Source organism: Bemisia tabaci, chromosome 1 (genome assembly GCF_918797505.1).
Source record: "Bemisia tabaci chromosome 1, PGI_BMITA_v3".
In the NCBI taxonomy this organism is placed as follows: Eukaryota; Metazoa; Arthropoda; class Insecta; order Hemiptera; family Aleyrodidae; genus Bemisia; species Bemisia tabaci.
In genome coordinates this window covers 14,443,867-14,468,341 of record NC_092793.1, presented here as the reverse complement: position 1 = coordinate 14,468,341, position 24,475 = coordinate 14,443,867, and the positions used below count along the sequence as shown (strand labels likewise).

General features: G+C 40.6%; 1 protein-coding gene across 1 annotated transcript in view; it reads right to left on the bottom strand.

The window, feature by feature from the left end:
- The window catches only part of LOC109039624 (uncharacterized), a 257,088-nt gene extending 232,928 nt beyond the window's left edge, over window positions 1–24,160 (bottom strand). Inside the window, exon 1 of the mRNA XM_072296642.1 lies at window positions 23,736–24,160. Within this exon, the coding sequence (XP_072152743.1) occupies window positions 23,736–23,853 (118 nt within the window). The 5' untranslated portion in view covers window positions 23,854–24,160. The remainder of the gene's footprint in view (window positions 1–23,735) is intronic.
- Window positions 24,161–24,475: the final 315 nt, after the last annotated feature.

The window sequence follows — 24,475 nt, the reverse complement described above, 5'->3', positions numbered from 1 at the left end:
CGGCTATGTCTTATCGCTGCTTTATCGTGCCTTTGTCAGGTGGAATGATCGACAAGCTAACGGCACCTCTTAAGTTTCTGACAGTATGTCGATCATTCCACCTGACAAAGGCACGATAAAGCAGCGATAAGACATAGCCGACCAATCACGCTCCGCCTTTTAACCTATGTCATCTATGTCGTCCCGACAAACAAGAAATTTCAATAATCGCCCCGCTGCTTTCCCACCTGTCTCTGGTTCCGTTTGTCAGAAATACGTCCGATTCCCGTACATTCTTGCGGCCCTCGACTAAAAAGCACACCCCTTCTTCCCATCTGTTTCTAGCATTCCGTTTAAGCAGAAATACGTCCTTTTACCCTCCATGCCTATGGGAGATGATTGGGGAGAGGAGGGTTGTGTCAACAAAGGATAAAAACAAGGGTGTTGGTGAAGACGAGGCGATGAAATCCCGATTTAAAGCGTCAGCCGCGCGGCGCACGCAGTGGATCGAGTCAATAGGAGAGATCGGACATGAATTTTTTTAGTATAACTGCAACTTTCGGTGTTTATTTTGTCACATTTTAAATTTTATAGAGTGCTTCTCGACGAAAAGTTCACGAGTATACCAATGGAACCACTTTTAGAACCTCAAAGTTTTGTATAAACGGAGTTATGAGCGTTTAAAGTTTCGAAATTTTGTGCGAGCTCTCCTATTGACTGGATCCAGTGTGCGGCGAGCCTCATCAAAGACGATAAATCATCGGGGCAAAACATTGGATGGAACCTGCTCGGTGCGCGGTGCGTCGGGCGTCGGGTCTGCCGTCATCCTTGAAGGGGGCTGAGCCGAGCCCGCCAACATTAATTTCGTGCCCAGACGTTGCCCGCTCAATCTACAATCCGCGCTCGTCCGAGTTAAGCGGATCAAAGTCTCAAAGGCAGGAGGAGGCCAAAGTAACTTTCCGTCGAAAAAACTGCGGGACAGGGCCGGCGGAGGTCAACACAGATGAAAAGTGCGTATTTTTTAATTAAAAGGGCCAATTAATTTAGTCCCTTTCGCCCGTTGATTTAGAGAGAAACAAAAATTAAATTACCGCGCACAGCTTGTTTAATCACACCCAAGAGAGCATTAATCCAATTACTCCGTGCGACTTCCTGGAGCGAGACACTGGGTGTCAAGATTTAATACAAATAAATGAGGAGGAAGAAGCCCGGAAGAACTGCTACGATAATCTTCTCCTCCAAGTTTTGTACGTGTGCGGACCGGAGTTAATAAAATATTCACTCAGGAACAGTCAAGGCAGAGGCCCTGGTGACGAGTCTCACATTCACAGTTAAAAATGTCCGTGTTTATGGTTCGTTGAGGTAACTTTGATTTACTTTCATTCGGTCGGATCAACCAGAAAAAACTTGGTGGATTGACTAAACTTTCGGTTAGATCGATCGGAACCGTAGGGTACTCTAATGCCGGAATCACACGCTGAATTCGGTAGCTGAATATAGCAGTCATCGCTCGACAGCTGAAATTTCGAAAACTCTAGTTATTTTCATCCAGATGTGTATCAAATCTATTCGAATAGTTCAAACAAATCCGACATTATCCGATGGTCGCTAAGAATCATTGCTGAATTTTGCGAGACACGCGCAAAATTCAGGCATCGGGCCAATGGAATCCGCATACTCAGCTCCCACATTCAGTGTGTGATTGCGGCATCCAATTTCTCCCGATGAAGAGAGTATCCTGCTCAACTAATGAATATCAGTGGCAAAGCGTGAATGATCGATTATCGACATTACCCCATTTGAAGCTTTGGTAAAGAATCAATTTTTAAGGTGTTTGTTGCGAACGTCTTCTTTATCGATCCTTTCCCATATAGGTTTAAATGACAGATCAATCTATATCAGATATATCGCAAAGCATACAACGCCACAGATATACATTCTCATGTTTCTCGCGACTTGTGAGTGGCTACGAGAGAATCTCCACTGTATTCAAATCGAGCCATGAAAAGTCGTTTTAAAACCTTTTTTGTGGTTAAATTTCTTCAAGAGGGCTTATTTTCCGCCAAGGGCCAAAAAATAAGGGCCCAGCGTGTAATAGGGTTTAACAATGAGCCACTATAATTATCCCACTCACAATACAAACAATTATTCTGAAAGTACAATATAATACATATCTGTAACATTTTGCGTCCAAGGAGAGGAAGACACTACTTTACACCTCAACTTTTTTTCGAATTCAATCACATGAACTATCGTGAATACTTGAAACACGTGTAACTTGAAATACAGCAGTTAGCAGGTTAACAGGCCTGATTTGGTAGAGCATTTTAATCGAGTTAGGTTCCAACCTAAGAATACAACTATTCAAACTCCGGTGCGTTGCACAGTATCACACGCAATTGAAGGCGTTTTATATTGGTCCGACCGCGACCTACGAAGAGTGGAGTCCTGACGTGTTGACTTCGAAGGTTATATTTGCTGTGCATACGTTGAATGTAAGAGATGAGTCATTTTCATATATTAGTGTAACGAATTGAGAGTCTGATATGAAATTTCGGGTTAAAATAAAGTATTCATCCTCATATTAACAAAATGTTGGAAGTCGGAATTTTTTTGAAAACCATTTAAGTATCCAATGAAATGATGGAATGTATACCTCAAAAAAGAAATGTAAAACATTGTTTAGGAATTCAAAATTCTGGTCCCCTATTTACCGGTATTGGCACGCATTGGACTGCCGCGTCTTTGTTGCTCAAGAGGAGAACAGATTCTAGCAGTAGTCTTGGGAAAGAAAGAGGCCTTCACGTTGAAAACCTTTTAAGTTGTTAAACTCCCCGTGAAACGAGTTCACAACGGGGATAATAACTTCCATCCCGCGTCAATTTTGTAAATCCAATCGGATTTTCGTGCCTTGCGATATTTTAGGGCGAAAAGGGGATCATTCTCAAAGTTTTCAATCACCATTTCTGCGCAGAAGGCTCTTCCACTTCCTAATATCGTGGTGAAGAGAAAATATTAGACTAGTTTATCGAGCTCTCCTAAGTCTATCTCCTTGTTCAAAAATATCAGACCGAAACGAGTTTTCCATAATAAAAGTTGCAGTCAGTAAAATTCTAAGCATTATTGTTCGTTGGATTAATTTAAACCCTTAAATGCCCTAGACTTTTTTTGAAAGCTAAGTCCCAAATCGTGTCATGTTGCCCCGTATTTAAATAAATTGATTTTGATAGATTTTTTAAGTATTATCTACGTTATTCCTATTTCAGTGAAGGTTAGGAATTACTTTTTTTTGAAATTTTCATCTTTTTCGTAACATGCCGACGCTACCTACCCCAACCTCCCTCCTCATTCGCCACAAATAACTCCTCCCGAAGAGATGGTTGGGTCAATTTGGCCCGGCTTGAAATTTCCAGCTAAGGCCATCAAAAAAATTTCCTAACACGACACATCTCTCGTCAAAATACTAATTTTTAGACGTGCGCCTTTAACCTCTCTAAGGCGCTCTATGACCTCTAACCACGTTTTTACTTTTTTATTCAAAATAAGAGACACTCAGATTTACGTTGATGACATCGTTATAACTACTACACGACATTATATAGAAAACCATGAAAATAATCTGTAGCCTTACATCTGATTAAATTACCCAAATACGGGTTTTATCTCCTTCGATCTACACTATTTGACCGAACTTAACCCGGTGGTTAGTAAATGACAATACTTTACCAGAGCGACAAAAAAAACAGGTTTTTCATGCGATTAATCAGAATTGGACTGCATTTTGCAATTTGGAACTATAAATTCTGGCTCATCTGAAAAAACACTTATGTGAATTGGGAAACTTATGGCATATACGTTGTTTTTAAACCAGGCCGGAATTTATAGTTCCTAATTGCAAAATGTAGTCCAATTTATAGTCGGATAAGGTCAGGTTTAAGTATTGGCGCATTATGACGAAGAGCCCCTATCGCAGTTTATTCTATCCTCGTTAAATCTTCGAGTGTTTAATTTTCTATTTTTCAATACAGTGCTTCCTCTTGGTAGAGGGTCTTGCTTTCTAGAACTTCATAAGATTTAGTATTCCCTTTAAAATGTATCACGAAAACGAAATTGTTGCAGTAAAACCATTTATGAGAATACTTTTGAAATACATACATGAATCGCTTTTATAGCGCTCTTTGGCGCTGTGCGACGCCTAATCGCCACAAAACTCGGTCTTTCCACAGGTCATGAGGGAATTGACACTCCCTCATTTCATTTACTACCCCCTGTCGCCACCCTCTCACTGGGCGTCCCCTTCGTCTCCTCCCAGGAGGAACCCAATCAAGCATTTTTTCTAGAATACACTGCTAACGTCAAAAGTAACCACTCTTTGTTGGCAGAAGCTGATCCAGCAATTTGGCAACGCCGGATTTCCTCCATTTAAGCCTACGGTAAATAATCGATTCTTGTCGGAGCACCTGGCCCTTCCAAGAATTGATACATTTCCATAGGTTTAAATGGAAAAAAAACAATGTTGGTAATTTGCCGGATCTGCATTGTTGGTAACCAAGGGATCTCTTTGTTTATAGTTATCGATCAATCACTGACATTCCGGAGGCGTCTGCTAACATCAAACAAAGAGGCATACCCCATGTTTATTAGAATGAAAGGAGAGAAAATTAGTTTCTTTTCCATTGAATTCGATCAGAATCATTTTTTTCCTTTATCATTCGCGAGAGTACGCCTCCCAGATGATTATAAGGCGATGATAAAATGAAGTAGTTGAAGAGGAATAATTAAAGTGTTTAATTTAGAGACTTGCGGTGAAAAGGTAAAAAAATGTCTCACGAAAGAAGTAAAGTTGGCGCCCACCACGTGGCTTGAATGAGCCTGCCTTTTCACCTTCAGGCTCAAGATTTCGTGAGCAGCCCACAGCTCACGATTCTAGTTTATGAGAACTTTTGAATAAATAATGAAACAGCAGAGGAAACTTAAATGGAAAAGTTTACCGTAAAATTGAAGTCCCTCATTTCCCTCTCGAACAGGCGCGCCCGAAGTGTATGAAAGAGTCGCTATGGGACATTCTAAAGGTGGAAAGATGTGGTTTTTTAAATTTTGGCATTTTTTTCATCATTCATTACCTGATTTAGAGGCAGATGGTTTCAAAATCTGTGAAACGATGACGAAGGGACAGTACCGCACATTTGCGAACGAATGATTTTAAAAAAATATTCCCCGGTACCAAGTATTACGAAAATTGATCGGACAAGAGCCGAGACAGCATTTCAGGCCACGAGCGCCATCTTGTAACACTTGAGTTGCGGAAATATTGTTGAAGATTCGATTTTCTCGTAAATAAAAATGGATATAAGAGCATGTCTGACGCGCTAAAAAACTAAGAACGTCTTTAAAAATGGTTACTATTCAAGTGAGATTCATTCGTCCACCACATTAATGATGCTAATTTTTTCGTTTTAAATCATAAAATTTTGTCACGGCAATAATGGACACTGATAACGCTAGGTAACATGAAATACAGCAGTTAGCAGGTTGACAGGCCTGATTTGGCAGAGCATTTTACTCGAGTTAGGTTCCAACCTAAGGATACAACTATTTAAACTCCGGTGCGTTGCACAGTATCACACGCAATTGAAGGCGTTTTATATTGATCCGACCGCGACCTACGAAGAGTGGAGTCCTGATGTGCTGACTTCGCAGGTTATTATACTTGATATGCATACGTTGAATGTAAAAGATGAGTATGTGTCACGAATTAAGAGCCTGATATGAAATTTCGGGTTAAAATGGAGTATTCAGCCCCATATTCACTAAATGTTGGAAGTCTGAATTTTTTATCCCGCCAGAAGTTCGTTCATCATGTCAAGGACAGTAGGTGGTGTTGACAGTGCCGACTGTCCTAATTGAGAGAAAGAAGTTAAGATAAGCAAGTTAACTTTTTGCGGCCATTATGTGCGTCAAATTGACATGTGCCAAAGTTCCGTAGAAATCGGTTAAACGGGCGCAGAGGTACGTAGGACTTTTTTCCAACATACACTTTTTTTAAATTATCAATGACGCAAAGTTTGAATCAAGTCTCTTATGGCGCTTAATATTCGCTCCTCATTTTTGAAAGAAGCCATAGAAAGTTAAACAAGCGGGAAAGTTCTAATACTGTTGTATTGCTCAGGTGTTAGTAAATGTATTTAATGAAGAAAGGACGTATAAACTCCGTCGACTTGGCTGGGAAATGGAAATAAAACATCAGCTGATAGCAAACAAAGGTTACCAAGGAAACCATAAACGCGTATTTTTGTTTCCCGAAAATGAGCTCACCGTTGAGCTCATCAGGCGCGTTTTTTTAGGCTTCATTTGAGTTCAACGATCAATTTCGATAAGAATTACTCTACCGCTAAGAAATTTTCTTATAGACAAACGATCGAAACTACCTGCGCATTACGTTAAAAGCATAAAATACAGTTTTCACAGCTTTATTTATTTTAAAAATGGACCCCCCCCCCCCCCAAAAAAGCCTACACATCGATGAGCTGGTGCGCCATTTAAACGCATTAGCACTAGTATACTAGTACTCAGAGGCAAGTCGAAATCAAAAAGCGCTGCCTATCGGCTGAGCGCTTAAAATCGGCCCATTAGTATGAAAACACGTTTAATTTTGCATTAAATGCTCCCCTGAATAGCCGCCATCTTGGATCTGCTACCATTTTGGAAATGCCTCTGCGACTCAAAACACTTAAAATATCATCTTGTTTGACCTCCCAAAGTGGCAAAACTGAATTACGATTTGTAGAATTTGGCCCTTTTCTGGCACTTTAAGGCAACGTACTAATTTAATCCCATGAAAAAGGATCAATATACAGAGTATTCGCAACAAAAACCTGAATAATCGACCCTTCACCATAGCTTCAAAGGGAAATATCGATAATCGACCATTCGAACCTCGCTACTGCCCTAAATTAGACGCCTCCTCGGAAAAACTCGGAGGAACAAACTGCGCGTGAATAATTTACAATGCTCATTGTGCGATAGGCGGAGAAATATATACCCCCCTAAAGAGTTCGGCTAAAAACAGCTCATGCCGTCAAGGCCTGTCGCCTTGAGACGGAAACTCTTATTTTCAGCCTCTAGCTCTGACCCACTCAGAGGACATGGATTGATCTAAAAGGAATAGTGGGAGTTCATGCTATTACGAAGAACGATTGAATCCATTGACATTCGTGGGAAAAGGTACCGTTAAAAAAAAGTTTCGTATCCGCACCGCTAGTGAATTGCAAGAGATTTTAAGTGAGAAGTGTCTCACAAAGCTCTCACTCAAACAGGCATAAAGCGAAACCTGCACTTCACCAACTCAAATCAGGTTCGCACCGTTGTAGTTTTAGGACAAAGTTAATAACCTCTCGGCTCTGCGATGAGATTTACACGGCAAAAATGTTGGTTTCAGTCGATTCAATTCACTTCCAAAGTTCCGTTCTCAGAGAAAAACATTAGATAGTTGAATTGGAAGATGCAGGAAAAGTGTACGGAAGAATCAGTTCCTGAGAGCCCCTAGTTAATAAGAAATACTTCAAGATAATTTGGAAGTTTTGGCACGCAAAATGAAACTGAAGGATCTGATGTATTTGAATGCGGGTTATGTATTTGAATGCGGGTTGCATATTCAGCCCCTTAAGAGTAAATAAGGAGAGAATTAAAACATGGGTAAACAAGGCTGAAACATTGTAAACACTAAGAGGCAAGACGTTTGGAGCTGTTACCAGCTCATTTTCAGTTGCGAAAAACACAAAAAAATAAAATAAATGATTAATATAAATGATTCAAATAATCGATTTTTTTTTTTTTTTGTATTTTTTGCAGCTGAAAATCAGCTGATAACAGCTCCAAACGTCCTGCCTCTTAGTGCTTTTAATGTTTTAGCCTTGTTTACCCATGTATTAATTCCCTCCTTATTTATTCGTATATTCGGGCTATGTTTTTGTGCTTTATTGCCCCTTAAGAGTAAATGTCATATTTGTTTGTAATATTTCAAGTTGAAAATTTCTGAACTCTTCGGGAGATATCCAACGTGAAACAAGACGCTGTGAAGAACTTGGCGTCCTTGATATCCTCCCTTTATAATGAGAGTTAAGACAATATGAATCCATTTCTGATTGGTTACCGTATTTTCGGCCTCCACAGTGTCACAAACGGGAATGAAGATTACACGGAAAAAAAAAAGGTTGTTAGGGGGACAGTTCACGGTTGTAGTTGGCGAAATGGTAATTGCAACCGACGTGCTGGGTGCTACTACCAGAGTGCCAGTGCAGGTGACGAACCCGCTCAGGTAAACATAACTACCGTGCGGTGGCTAATACGTTTTCCTGGGTTGTCTGCTGTCGGCTGGTTGTAATAACTACCTCGCGTGTGCTGCCCTCCTTCAAAATTTCCGTTACAATTTAGTTCATATTAAAATGGCGTCGGGTACGGCCAGCTTTCCACGCGTGAGAATGGCGTGGGCTTTGAATCCGATCGTGGAAATGGAGTGAATAATTTCAATCACAAGTGCATATAAGTATAATGATATTTGAATTTGCCGCGTGTGGTCCGAGCCGGCAACATTTGGACAGCTGGAGCTGGGTGAGTGAGAAATGTGCACCGTCTATCAATTCTGTTCTCTGTGATCATCCTCCTTTGTTATCAGCCACGCTTGTGCATGTGCAGTGTCGAATGCTTCATTTTATCTCAAATCAACTCTAATATCCCTGAATAATTAAAAAACAGTGCTGAGTTTTTGTATTTGAAACTCCGAATTGTGTGTCTCATAGCTTATCAGTTACTTAAAGTACTCAGGAACGTCCATTTAGGCACCTCTTTGTTTCATCAACCTTGTGCCTCCAGGATCAAGTTCGACACTCGTTGTAATTTGTGATTTCTATTTCTTCCAAAGCCATGGTAACGAAGTGAGAATGTTAACGTATCTATACAAAAAGGAGACTATCTTCTTCCGAATCAGTTCTACAGAGTGTGCTTTTCTCACGTAACCGAACGTCACAGATCCAGCTTGTCTCGTTCCAATGATTTTGTCTAACAATTGAAGTACATATGTTTCTCAGGTACCCACCTACAGTTTTCAGTAATCCCCTTTGTTCTTTTCAGTTAGTTTTCTTGTTTGATGAACCTGCTCTCCTGAATTTAATAGGAGTCTGATTCAGAGAGGTACATGAGCCCATCGGTATAACCTCAAAACATCTTCCTCCTTAAAAAGTAATTGATAGCTGTATGACTTTTTAAACAAATTACTCAGCTGATTGCATCTTGCAGTCTCAGTATTTGTTTGAAAATTTAGCAGTGTTGATTCATCTATTTCACCCAATAGTTGCAGCCTCACTGCTTAAGCTTACGCTCTTACCTTAAAGATTGTGCAATTATTGTCAGGTGCGCGCACAGTGAGTTGTTGCTTAAATGCATGTTACCTCTACATATGGACTTTCATCTTATAATTTTTGAAATGAAAATCAGTGGTGCATCTATTATTTAATGAAAGGCGAATGAAAAAAAAAAAAACCAGAAAGTGTAGTGTACTCAAGAGATTCACATCCAACTCTGCAGAAACTTCATACCTTCTGATTCAATCGCAAAAATTGTCTGGTGAGTCAGTGTTTTATTTTATTCTCCGCTTCAACACTATCCATGTTCTCTGCAATTGTGACCGATCAGGATGTTCTCACATTTTATTTTATTAACGACTCTAGTGCTCTTCGCAGAGAGAATTAGTTTTAGCATACCTACATTGAATGTCTTATGCTCATCCAACTTCATATTCTAACAAGAACTAGATATTATAATAAGTTGTGCAGTTCTGTAAACCTTTCTTGATACTTAAGTTTTAAAATGGTGTATGCAGAATTTGTATTTGTATTTCATGAGAGTGATCTTTAATCAGTTCTCTTCAAGCAAGTTTTCTCACTGACTTGAATAGAGATACTGTTCCTTGCATGAACCAATCATTGCTCCTAGACCTAATGAGGTATTTTTTTTATTTTTCAATCGTGCTTAATTCTTGTTTAGAGAGATGTGTATGTGTCAAAGGCAAATAGTCAAATTAGGCATTTTATCAAATACCTAGGCAGATAGTCAAATTTTCAGATGTTGCGAGGTTTCTTATGTTTTCACAGAGACCTCTCGAATTTCCAATATTTAAAGTGTGAAAATCCATTAAAGTACAGACTGTTATTGCCTTTCCTATTCAAAAATGCTCCTCACATTTCTTCAGCTGTCCAAATTGTGAAATAAGTTTATTTTATTAAATGCTGTGTATTTTGAGATAAATGTGCAATCTAGGACTAGAAATAACTCAGGTATTTATCATTGTATGAAGCAAATTTCTACAGAGAATTCCTTCCCACATGATCAGAGCATTATTTTGTCTACAGTTAGTAAAATAATCAGAATTTCAGTCTAAGTGAAAATATTTGACCATTTGCCTAGGCATTCAACCAAATGCCTGATTTGACTATTTGCCTTCAACATATGCACCTACAACGACCGATCAGCGATTCAAAATTGGGAGGAACTGAAGTTACTTGGGAATTTAAAAAAAAAAATGAATTCAAGGAAAATTAGGAAAAATTAATAACCAGCTTTTTCTCTCCCTGCACTGTTTTTCATGCCTAACACCAGATCATTTTCCAAATTAAATTTTAGGCTTCATGGCATCGATTTTGATTAAAATTTGCTGTGCTGTCTGACTAAATATTTTCAAAATTATGACACAAGAGCCCCGCTTTTGAAGGTCCGAATGTCTTTTTTAGCCTCAAATAGTGACCGAGGGAGGTCTCTTCATTTTTCATTTAAATTTCTCTCAGATATTAAAATAAACAATGTGACTTTATTATTGCAAATTAATACATGAAGTCGAGAGATTTAATGAAAGGGGGGGGGGGAGAGATGATTCCAAATTCCCCTCAATAGAAGACAATATCCCATGTACCCTCTGGGAGGGATGCAAAAATCCGTGTTGGTCTTAGCAGGACCAACGGGGATTTTTGCATCTCTTCCAGAGGGTACTTAGGATCTTTTCCTCTATTGAGGGAAATTTGGAATCATCTCTCCCCCTCCCCTTTCATTAAATATCTCGACATTATGTATTAATGGGCACCCTAGCCCCCCCCCCCCTCCCCACGAGAAAAAACACGGCAGTCAGGAGTACCAAAAATGGGCACTCCCTACTAGCGTGCGGTAGCGAAAAACGCGCCAGCTACCCTGCTGGTTTTCTAAACTGCCGTGCGCCTGTAGACCCAAGGTAGTCGTCTCAACCACCGGAAAGTAGTTGAGACAACTACCGTGGCAGTCACGGTGGCCACCACGGTAGTTGTCTCAACTATTTTCCGGTAGTTGAAGCTACTGCCACGGTGGTTGAGATGACTACCTTGGGTCTACCGGCGCACGGCAGTTTAGACAACCAGCAGGGTAGCTGGCGCGTTTTTCGCTACCGCACGCTAGTAGGGAGTGCCCATTTCTGGTACTCCTGACTACCTTGTTTTTTCCGTGTACACTTTCATCAATTGCAAAGATTATAATCTGGAATGGACCGAGGAATTACGGGTTCGACAAGGGACAAACGGAATGAGCGAAAGAACGGAGAAAGGAATTTGAGAATGAGCCGATCAAAGATTACGAAAGACGTTCAATTTGTGTAATGTTTATTCCCGTTTGTGACTCCATGAGAGGGTGTTGTCTTAACTCTCAGTATGAGGGGACTCTAGATTTTGATGGTGTGAAAAAGAACTGACCCGAGGACCGCGGGGCAAAAGGTTTCCTCGCTCTTGCGTTGACGCAACAGTTTTCACGCCGGAAACCTCGCGGTCGCTCCGAGTCGCTTCAATGTCATCCCCCACCACAACTCCACCCCACCCCCTGGACTGCCCCCTGCCGCCACGCCGACTGCAACCTTTCTCATCTTGTCAGTGAAGCAAAGGCTACACACGAACCCTCCATTTCCTTTGCACTGTCCCCACCTACGTCTTGGTCAGGGTACGTGAGCTCAAAGAAGAGACTCGAGGCTCCGTCCCTAAAACAACACCGCAGCCACCGCGCGTGGAATAGTGGACCACCTGCGGGGCCGTTCATAAATTGCAGCGCTACCGTGCTAAGGGAAAACGTCGCATGACAGCATTCTACTATTGCCAAATCTACTTTGATATAATGAGAATGTCTGAGGCGAGCTATAAATAGTTTCTCGAAGTTTTCAGACACGTCCAAGAAAATTGTAATTGAATTGTCATATAATTGCACCTGTAACTAAAATAATTTCAAATAGAATTCGTTGAGAAATCGGAAGAAAAGTTGTGTTTCATTAGGGGAAAGTTGGTTACATCCTAGGGTTCATATTACTTAGCACGGTAGATGAGACGATCACGAGGGTAATGCCGAAAGGATAATGAGCAACTTGCAACATAATACGCTAAGTTTCGTATGATTTTCTAAGAGCCTTTGAGATTATTCACAGAAAAATTCCTCGTTATAATATCAGGTGGACTACATTTTGAAATGGGAACTACAATTTTTGGCTCATCCGTAGGAGAACCTATCTACGTGGGGAAACAAATGACACATGCGTTGTTTCTTAAATGAGTCTGAAATTGTAGTTCCTCATTCCAAAAAGTAGTGCATTCGGACTGCATTTTGCAATTCGGAACTACAATTTCTGGCTCATCAGAAAAAACACTTGTGAGCATAGGGAGACTAATGGTACATACGTTGTTTTTAAACTGGGCCAGAATTTATAGCTCCTAATTGCAAAATGTGGTCCATTTATTTACATAGATGAATCCTCTTATTCGTCATCGGAGCATGAGCAATTTACAAGGAGCCAAATAGTCGGTGACACAGCGAAAATAACGCCTGTCACTTCTCAATGAAGTGTGTACTGACAGCAATCGCTTGGATCAAGGGCTGGGGCTGGCTTTGCAGTCGTTCCTTACACAGTTTCCCGGCTCCCACATCGTAACAGGGGAAATTTAGCAACATCTTTAGCGTGGTACGATAGAGAGGAACATTTTCACGGAAATCAAGTAAAGTTTAACGGTTTAACATCGGAAATAAAGCCTCGCAAGGATCGAAATGATCAAGTACAAAAGAAAAAATGCCATGATTTAGAAAAACTTCTAGGAAGGTAGGGACTTTCCTTAAATTTAGCCAAACTTGCAAAGGATTTCCTTTTGAATTTTGTATTTCTTGCAGTGGCAATTAAAAGTCAGTATACCTGTTTCTTGAGGATGTCTTATAGTCACTCCTAAGACATGAGGGCGTACCTCAATTATCGTTACATGAGCCCTCGGGTCCGTAACTCTAGGCTTTCTAAGGTTCATGTGGATGTTGCGATACGTTTTTGCGTCAGATGAGCGACATTATGAGGACCCAGTTACAAAGATAGATTGTTAAATTTTACTAAATTATCAAGAACTTTCTGATTTTTATGTTGCTAAGTCAACGTGTCCTTAACCCTCTCTTAAGCACAATTTAGGTCCTATGGGGCCTTCCCCAGGAGAGTAGGTGTTAAAGGAGCAACTATGAATAAGACCATAATGGGACACAGCCTTAGTTAAAACTCTGAACAAAAAATCTATCGATAGGAACATACTAGTTATACAAAGAAGCAAACTCACTTATCGGAAGTGTGTGATGTCATGTTCGGACGAAAACAAATCCAGCCGAACCAATGGTCTTTTTTTAAAGTGAGTTTTTACGTCAATTTTCCTGCTTGGCCCACCCCTCGTTTCGCTCTTTTTCCAGCGTAATATAATATCAATTTACATTTCCATTTACTTGCAAATTAGTCCATCCATTTTTCCATGTTTTCCTCTCAACGAGAGCGTTTCAGCCAACTAGGACAGCCGAGTACCATTTGGCTTTATAATTGTCATGTCGCGTTTAATTTTTTCATTTTACAATAGCTGCGTGCAGTTAAGTCCTTTTTTCAATAACTTGGGCTCGGATAAACCGTCAAAATTTCCTCCTTGCCAACAAGTCAAAATATTGAGTTTGTGAATGTTGACGTAAGATCTCTCCTTGCAGATTGCATCGCCAATGATTTCCTTCTCTTCACTCTGTTCCCTCTTGTGCTTTTACTTCTGAAAGAATCCTTCTCGGCTCCATTTCACGACAAAGAAAACCTTAATAGGACTTGAGCGTTGCCAAATGTCTCCTCATTCGTGTAATAAATTGCGAATTTCCAAGAAAATTAGGGTTTTTCATTTACATTTTTGGGGGCATTTGATCATAATTTAAAGTAGCGTCTCGGGAAATTTCAAGGTGAAGTATTTATATTTCCTCCCGAAAACGAATGTTCTATCCCAGAAAACTCCGGGTTAGCAACTTTTCAAAACAAGCTACCCCTATCACGAGGATCAAGAGTAACTGGAAGCAGTCGACAGATGGATTAGCGAATCTTGGTAACCTTCATAATTCCGAGCTTGCAGGGAAAATATAAATAGCGCGATGAATAACATGAGCACTATACGCTCAGAGCATGAGTCAAGACAATAAAGTTTGAAGCCGTAACAACGATTTATGTTAATCTCTCGTCGTAAAGCCTGTGTTCACCAAGACTGCCTTTCGTTATCCCGTCCGTCCGCGGCCAAAACAAAACACGTTAAAGCCAACCCAACGCTAACGAAAATGTGAAAGGCTCGTGTTTTAACTTTAGACCTACATGGCGGATACGAGACGTGTAATTAAAAGTTTCAAGACTTTTTCGCGTCGAAAGACTCGTGAACTGTACATACTGAGCCCTCCACCCCCCCCTCCCCCTAGGCCACTACACGGCCAATCCCAATGGCCGCTCCGCGGCGCTCTGCGTACAAAATGGTCTTAGGTCAGAAATTGCCGGTCGAGAATTTAGGGGCAGCGAGCTCATTCAAAGAGTATTTCCTGATGTCAGAGAATAAACTATAATGGCACATCCAATAGATCTCTAATAATTATAAATACGATAAAAAATGAAAAATTTAAAGGGCAAAGAAGTCAAAAGTAACGATCATATGGAAATACTTATGCTGAAAGAAGCTGTTAATAAAATTAAAAGAGACTATGCGGTATGCGCGCACGATTGCGTATCTGATAGTTTTCTTCCGATTTGATTCGTTTCTACGGAGTCCTTCTCAGAATGAATACGCCTGAATGGAGATATAGTTGATGCGAAAAATACGAGGCAAATTTTTGGAAAAGGCTTTCAGTTTGAGAAATCTTGAAATTAAAACATCAATGAAGAATTTACAGATGAAAAACTAAAAATGAAAATAAAATGCTTAAATGAGTGCTGTTTTCATTATGAAATAAATTATTCAGGGTGCCCATATTCTGTGGAAAAAGTTAAAACAGTCGTCCGTTTTACTCTCTTCATTTTCGATTTTAGGGATTTTACGTCCATTTAAATCATCAAGCCCCGCATAGTTCCTCGCATCACGCGCAAAATCACATAAATATCAACAGGTGGAATTGGTGGACTCTTTTATCAGTAGGACCCCTTAAATGTACTTTCAATTCATTTGATGAACAGTGACAGAATAACGAGTGACAACTAAGGAGAATGTTTCAGTCCAGATTTGAACTTTATTGATAGTATCCCTCGTGTCACCCAAGACTTCATTATTTCAAAGATCTTTCATTTTAGTAATTTACTCCAAGCAACTTTTTAAACTTGAGGAAGCGGAGTACGAATCCTTTAAAAGGGCAACGGAAATATAATTTGAAAAAAGAAAAAAAATCCCATGTCAACATAGCCGCAGATAGAAGAGACGTATTCGGGCTTCTTTTTTAACTTTCCTCCCGAGTCTGAGCGACACTTCATCCGCAGCACATAGCTGAGCATTGCGAGTTCACGCCGCGCGCCGTAGCGCCTTCAATTTTGCAGATGCATCACGGACATTCATCAAGCACGAATAGTTGTATCTCTGCGCCGTCTTCAACGCGTGTCCTGGCCCATGTTCTATTTATCCATATTTTGTTGGTTTCGTTTGTCTCATTTCTAGTGCATGGTGCTTCAAGGGATACGTGAAGCCGAGGATAGAAAAAACGTAATCCGGCAGCGTTTTTTAACATGCCTAAGTTTCTTTTTCTTTCTTTTTTTAAACACATTAGGGTTCGATCAATACCATCTACCACCTCACCTAATACCTTTCACCGCCAAAAAATAAGCTAGGAGGTTAGGTATCCTCGGTAAAGAGAAACGGCTATTCTTCCAATGTTAAGATGAAAGTAATTGTTTTGGAAATACTCGTTCTGCGTAGAGGTAAGTGTTTACTAAAGTAATTAATTGTCTTAAATGAGAGTATCGTGGGAAATTTAAGTAAATCAAGCATCCAAATCATAATGATAGTCAGACTGTCTCACCTGGGCCAGCTTCCAGTTATGTGAAGTTTTATGTTTCTTTTACGAAATATTAATGCTTTTAAGTCCTTCAATTTCAAGTGCGCGTTTGAAATTAAAGTTGTAGTGGCATTTTTGCATGTAATTTTCATTCCGAACACTCACTCGTTTCAGCAGTCCCCAAAAGATGCCATGTATTCTGTTCTTTACCGCTCGGTTCCTAACCTCTCTTTGCGCTGGAAAGTATGGGTAGGTGGTATTGGTTCGATAAGATATATTGATCAGTTCTCTTACACAGAAAAATGCAGCATGAATCAGAGCTTTTGAAACATTGTAAAGAAGTTACGCATTTTTTCACTTTGGCCATCGATCGCGGCATAGTATGGAAGCTGAATCGGATCAAGGAAAAGAATTTCATCGGCATTTTATATCGCAACGTCGCAAATCTCCCCTCACGTATTATTATAAAACAAAACCAATCATGACTTCTCCTTGAAATTCCTCTCGAGGAGCAGACTCTCATCCACATTGTTTTATGAGCCCCGCGTCGTGGAATGGTGCGCCGTTCCCGAGGAGGACGCCGAGGCGCGAATAACGCGAAGCTGTTCGGCGAAGGCAACGACGCACAGCTTTCTCACCGGAAACTTCCCTAAAAACGTCGGAAAAAGCTCCCTGGAATGAGCGTATCTGTGTTTACCCAAGGCATTACGGGCGCGGGCAATAATGCTGCCTCGCCGCGGAGAAACGACGCATCTCCGCGGGGTTCCCGGCGGAGTTGCGCGGTTGTTGCCGGGCGAGGCGGAGCGGTTCCACCGCAGGATGAGCGGGATCGCGGGCGCAGAGCCCGATTTATTTGCGCTTCTCCGCGGCTGAGCCTCGGCCGGAGCCGCCTCAGTTTTTTCACTTTCCCGCTCTCGCGTCGTCGCGGGTCCCAGGTTACGCCATAAAATGAGCATATTTCACATGGGATCAAGGGGGGAAAGCCCTCAGTTCTCGGCACGATCTGGCAACTATGCGCTCCGCCGACCCGTTATTGGGCTGTGCACTCGCGGAATGAATTAAAAGCACGAAATAGAATTTATGCAATTTCAGAGGTCTCCTTCGCGCTGGAAAGTGAAGGTAGTGCACAGGGGAGCGAGGTCTCGAGCCTGCGCGGACGCAGCGAGTTTCTTCTCTTTCTTTTATATATATACACAGGAACTACGTGACTAACAGACAAATCATCGTGTGCCCCATCATTCGGAGAAAATGTGTCAGATTCACTCAAAGGAAATGAGAGTCAACTTACTAATTGATACAGGGTCGTTCTCGTCGTCGTTTTTTCCCCCTCCCTCCCTCCCTGCACTTCAAAATTGACGTTTTATTTGCGAACTGGTATAAACTTCGATCTTTCTCACAGCGCACAGTGGATCGAGTCAATAGGTGGGGTGGGACAAAATGTTGAAACTTGAAACTCGCTTGTAACTCGTTTGCACAAAATTTTGAGGTTCTAAAAGTGGTTCCATTGGTTTTCTCGTGGAATTTCCTTTTGGGCACACCCCTTGAAATTCAAAATGTGTCGAAATAAACATAAAAATTTACAGTTTTAGTTAAAAAGTTTGTGTCCGACCTCTCTAATTGACTCGATCCTTTGTGCGGCGTTCCTTTCATTTTTTTTAACACTTCCCCTCCCGAAATTTTAGGTCCTTCAGACAACTTGTGTCCCTCCCCACATTTGGCGTAAATGGTGTTCCTGATTCAAAAATTTCATGACAATACGTTTATAAACGGAGGTAACCTGCTGATAACCGAACAACCTTTTAAAGCTGCCTAGGTAAATCTGTAAATATATGAATGATAAAAAAAATGAAAAATTGGTGGTTACAATATTAAATTCTAATAAATTCCAAAGTTTCAGACATGTTTATACTTCGTAAAGGTTTAATATACGCTAAATGAAATTCCCTTATACACTTGGTTCAGTTGGGCGGACATATTTTAAAAAGATCAAAGGGAATATGTTCTGCCTGCCAAAGGCTATACTGTCTGAACTCTCTGACGTGCAATTTTCACTTAATTTTTGTCTCTATTCGAACCGAATTCATCGTGAAATAGATAGGCTCTCTCAAAAAAGGCCTAATCTGGTAACGTCCTATTCGGATTGAATTTTGCAAAAAGGAACCAGAAGCATTGCAATGGTGCTAAGATTGTGCACTTTCATCCTTTGCAATAAAATTACTGAAAACATGAAAACATATGAAATTTAAATAATAACTTTTGTCTTAAATTTATAGTTTTTAGCGAGTAAAATAGGAACTGTTAATGGATACTCAGATTTTTCTTCCAAGACAAAAGAATTAAGATGCACAATTTTAGCAACATTGCAATGCTTCTGCTTCCTTTTTGGCAAAATGCAATCCATTTAGTTATTCGACGGTGAGACTGCAAAAATGCGTATCTCGGTTGCAGAGTTTCAAAATCTCTGCTCAGGCTTTATTTTTTTCAAAGAAAACCCAACAAACATTATGGCTTGATAATAAAATATTTATCACACAGAGATTAAAAATCACCGAAGTTTACCAGAAATGACGTTTGATAGTTTCCCACGTAGAAAATAAGGAATTACAGGAGGCCTGCAACGCGGCAACCGAGATAAATTACTGACGATTTCAATCAGCCATCAAAATTATTGTCTCAACTTTACCTCCCGACGAGTTCCTTTGTATCTAAACTCTTCCTCGCTACTTCCCGCCGTGTCAACGGCCGATTAAGCGGCTGATATTTATTTTTGGCCGATTAAATCCCATTGGCGTCATCGTGGCGAGCTGATATTCAACGTGACAAGCTGAGGATTCGGAGATCAGGGCCGAGGGGCATGACCGCAGCGTAATTCATCTCCCTCTCCTTTTATCTCGTCTTGAAACTCCGAGAAAAGATCATAGAGATATCAACGATTTGACTGCTTTGAGGGTTATTGTCGATGGGTAGTGTTTAAATCAAAACGAACTATCTCCATTGTGACCTGCGGACTTCTCATTGAAATTGATAGACAAAGATATAAGGTGTATCAATATCTATAGATTCCCATTCATTCTTATGGCCATCAACTAACGAGCACACCCCTTCTTTCCCACCTGTCTCTGATTTCGTTAGGCAGAAATGCGCCCAACTTACCTTAAGTTAAGGACCACTATAACTGTAAAGTTTAACTCAAAAGGAAATTTGTTTTTCTTCCTTTGAGTTGCGTTTTTCTAAAACCATGAGCCCCTCCTATTCTCCGACTCCATGACAGTGGTCAGATACAGTGTTCGAAACTTACCTTTCAGTTTCAGGAGCCATGTGGCGCATCGAGCTCGATTTTTAGGGGCCATGGAATATGTTTTAGGGGCCAGATGGACTTTTTGCCTATATATCATGGCAAATTCAGTAAAAAGTTACATTCAAGATGTTTTAGATACAGAACTAGTGACTGTATAACTTAGGGGAAATCTCGAAAAATCACCTAATAGAAAAATTAGGTGTTTTTTTTTATTTTTTTTTTTTTGGGGGGGGGGGCAATATTTAGAGGCCACGTTGGCGCAGAGTCTTCATTTTTTAGGCGCCGTGACCGATTTCTTAGGCGCATTTGGCGCGTTGGTGCCTGTGAGTTTCGAACACGGGTCAGATACGTATCTCGAAGATCAAGCGTTTGTCGAACGGCCTCGATGGACAAATTACATTCTGAGATGGAACTTGGTCTATGAGAATCATTCGACAAAGTTTCAATAGTAATAATCCCGTCGTTCGGCTCAGCATCCCCTCGGAATCGAGATGAAAATTAATTAAAACAGGTCCCTTCTCCTGTTTCCGCGCATTTCCATATTTCAATTCTCGGTCGGACCAGACGTCTCGTTTATTTCAAGTGCCGGTGGGAGAGGAGGGGCGCTGATTTGTTTGAGCGGAATATTTTATTCAGAAATATTCAAATAGAATCGAGACATTTTTTGTAAAAACGACGTATGCGCTTCACAAGGCGACTCAGGTCATGCAATGTTGTATTTGATTCACACAATCCCAAAAATCTACCATATTCGATTTTACTCATTGTCTACACAAATCATAAGCACGTGTGCCCTCCTGTAAAAAGTAGAAAATAGTAGATGGACTGTTGAAAACTGTGTAGATTTTGGTAAGTACACATACTTTATTCTCGGTTTGTGATCGATTGGTCACAATTCAATGAAAAAAATTAAATACAGAACTGAACAATACTGAATAAAAATCAACTGAAAAAATAGAAAAGAATTAACAACGTTCTATTTGTAGGAGTCCGACCCGCAAAGCCTATTTATACGTTTAAAGTCGGTGAATAACTGATTAGCATTGGATTGCCCTCTTTAGACCATGTTGACACTTCAAAGCCTCAATCAGTCAAAAATCCACGTTGAAAACCTACATTTTCTTAATTTCTTGACTCAAACGTCAATTCCGTTATTCTTGGCTCGGTCAAGACTGTTTCTTTCAATCAATTCAATATGACGTTAAGAAATATACGCAAAAAAGGACCTAACGTCCCACTTTGCAGTCAAATAGCACAGGGAAGACAAATCAAAAAAGGAACCAATCGAATTCTGTATTTTCTCAGTGCAGGTTTCTTTTTTAAAGAAAATAGGTAAAAAAAAATCGGTAAAATGAAACCTTAAATAATCAAAAATTCACAACAGGAGGCTGAACTCCCGATTTGATTTAAAAGTTTTTTCCTGCCGTCAAATAAGAATATGTGCAGGATTTAAACATAGGAAAATGAAATTCATCTCGGAACTAAGTTACTGTAGACTGGTTACTTTCCATCGAGTTCCGCCCAATCCATGTTAGGCACACGTACCCTGGAAATATATAACTTGTCTTCCCTAACAAAAAAGTGAGCATGTGCCATTGCATTCCTCCATTTTGATACTCCATGCGAGCTTCGCCGAAATCGTGAATGTTTTCCGGAACACGTGCTTACCGCTACATTTATGGCGGAAATGGCACTTGAAATGTAGTCGGGAAATGATGCTCTTGGCTGCGCCCTTTGCAAAGGAAAGAGGCGATAAATCCTAGAGCCTTCCCTTACACTTCCTGGCCTCTCATGCCTTTCCGCGCAGCTTACACTAATACTAAACATTGCAGTGGTCTCTAAACTGCAATCAGCTCTTGGTAAAATGAAAATGAAAGACTGAAGCCCTTGAAATAAAGATCTGCAAAATCCTTTGCGATTCCGTTCCCGAGGTATACATATCCATATCTTCCGACCAAAGTATCACAAGCGCCATGCAGCGTTTCAAAATTTCCGCCGCCACTTTATTTTTTACAAAGAAATTGTTAGTTGAATCTGTCCGAAAATTGCACTTAATTTTTCTTTGTGCCGCCGATAAAATTTAGAGACATTTTCAAACAGACTCACGCCAACAATTCTCTGAAAAACAAATAAAATGGCGGAAATATTGAAACGTCGCATGGCGACCCAAAGGTGACGATATCATCAAGGGGAAATCCAATAGCTGTGCACTTGGAATTTATCAACCTATGAAAAAAATCCCCATGGTAAAAAGAAGCTATGCTTGGGGGAAGGCAATCAAACGAACATTCTTGTCAATTTTTGTTTCCGAAAACAAACTAAAGGGAATTTTATGGAAACGATACCCGCAATGATTTTGTAGGTTTCGGAGTTAAAGGTTTCGCCTGCTGCATGACAGTATGACTACTTTAAACGAGCGGTATGAAATGTCTAATTATTTTGCAGCGGAATCTAAAGTTTGATGTATACGGCTGAACTCATGAGTAAGTGTTATTTGTTTCATTTTTTTTCAAATTTCAACAAAAGAATAATTTAAGAAAGTTTCTCTGATTTAATCAAACCGAAATTAATCGAAATCTACTGGAATTTCGATGGTTTCAAATTGGATTGATCAACAATTTATAGCCGGCTAATATTTTTAAACATGAAAACAATTTTAATAATTGTTTGGTTAGGTTTCAACATAGATCACACTCTTGTTCGTCGAGAAAAATGAATTAAAATCGAGTCGATATCTTTTCGAATGGTAGAGTAGGGCACCAATGTTTCACTACATAATGATCGATTTTCAAATGGTCATGCAAAATATATTTATCAAAAATATACTTCGATAGTATGCTTACTAGCATATGGTTACGTGATTCTCATTGTAATAATAGGATCTATCAGAACTTTCATTCTTGTCGTAAAAAACTGAAAAGATAAGTAGAGATTCTAATCGATTCAAGACTTGTACTCCTAACTCCAAAACATTCATATGCTCTACTATCCCTCCCAGATGTTCTTAACATCAATTGGATTGCATTTTGCAAAAAGGAACCATGAGCATTGCAATGTTGCTAAGATTTTGAAACTTCTTTTGTCTTGGAAAAAATCTTGATTATCCATTGACAGTTTCTATTTTACTCGCTGAAAACTGTGAATCTAAGACATAAATTACCATGTAAATTTCATATTTTTCCATGATTTCAGTTATTTTACTGCAAAGGATGAATTTGCACTATCTTAGCAGCATCGCAATGCTTTTGGTTCCCTTTTGCAAAATGCAATCCAATTCATTGATAAAGTCTCTATCATTAGTCAGCACCTACCAGCGTCCCACGTTGTTCATGAATTTGTACACTCTAAATATTCTTATAATAAGAACCTGACCCTTAAACGAAGTCGAAACTTCAGTAACTTCAAGACCATTTTCAGTTGCTCCCCGTGAAAAACGTATTTTGATGCCAAAACAGAGAGTGCGGGGAAATTGATAGAAAAATGATTTGTAAATCTTTAAGGGGCCCAAAACTGGAGCAAGATCTGAGCAGTATTTTGGAGACCCCATACCTACTATATACTGGTTCTCCGCAATGAAAGAGTTATCTCCAGTGATCAACACTATTTTTCTAGGTAAGCTCCGCATTGATACGCTACGCGATCCCTTCAGCAAACAGGCGCTAGTTCGCAAGGGTGTCATTTCAGGTACAATTGAGGGGGGGGGGGGGGGGCATGAGTAGCAAGTAAATTTTGCTGAGGGGGGGGGGATTCAAAAGATGTCAACAAAGTCCTTAAAATCGATCAAAATTGATTGAACAGCCACAGAAAAATGTCAACTCTTCAATGCAACTCGAAAAATTTTGGGCGATTGCTCGCCCCTCCATAACTTCTCCAAATCCCCCTGCCAGTCTGTCAAACCATGTTCTGCAAACTGCTACGTCTGGCATTCATCAATCATAGTCATGCGAAGATGAGAACTAAAACGTGCCCCTCGTCAATCATAATGAAGCGAAAATTGGTGTCGCTCTATTCGGTATATATCTAAAATGCATCATCTCTGTTGTATTTTTTTGGCTTCCAAAATTATAAGAACGCATGCAGACACACAACTCGCGAACACGCACAAAAGGGAGTTTACCTTTGTTCGTGTTGTTGGATCTCGCCGCATTGTTGTTGCTGTTGTTATTGTTGTTGAGGGAGTTGAAGAAAGAAACGGCTCCGTTCGTGAAGCGACACCGACGTAAATTCCAAAACATGGCTGGGAACTCGAAATATTTCACCCCGGCTAGTCAAAACGACATGAATCGATCAACAATCGTGACGAGAAAGACCCCGGGGGGGGGGGGGGGGGAGAGATTTGTGTGCACGCTGAAGTTCCTTCCCTTGATCACCCCGGACGCACAAAGCTATGAAAGTCGGTATCAAGCAACTAAGTCGGGTGCTGAGAAGATTTCAACGACGCGACGGAGCGATTTCGGACAGTGAAAACCGCGATTTCGCGAATGGAAATCCGATCGACGAGACCACTCCGGGTACGAGTTTCGGTCGGAATGCTAACGAAACCGGGACCCAATGCTACGGGAAAAGCCTCCCCCGGTGCGCGCTGCGGCCCCCCCCCCCCCCTTACGGTGCGCAAGAGCGCCGGAAACGCGGGCAGCGGTCCGAAAAGTCGCCCCTCCCCCACAACCCCCGCTCCATGGGTCGCAGCTCCTGGAATAACAGTTTTCTTAAGCTTTGTGTAATACCTGACCACGGTTAAACGCCTCCACTGTGGAGCGTAGTTTAAAGGCTGTCGGCTATTCATCACAGCTCGCTTGTTGGCGGCCGAATTTCCCTCCGGAGAGCTGAGTCTGCGGTTGTTTTCAAGTCCACTAGGGA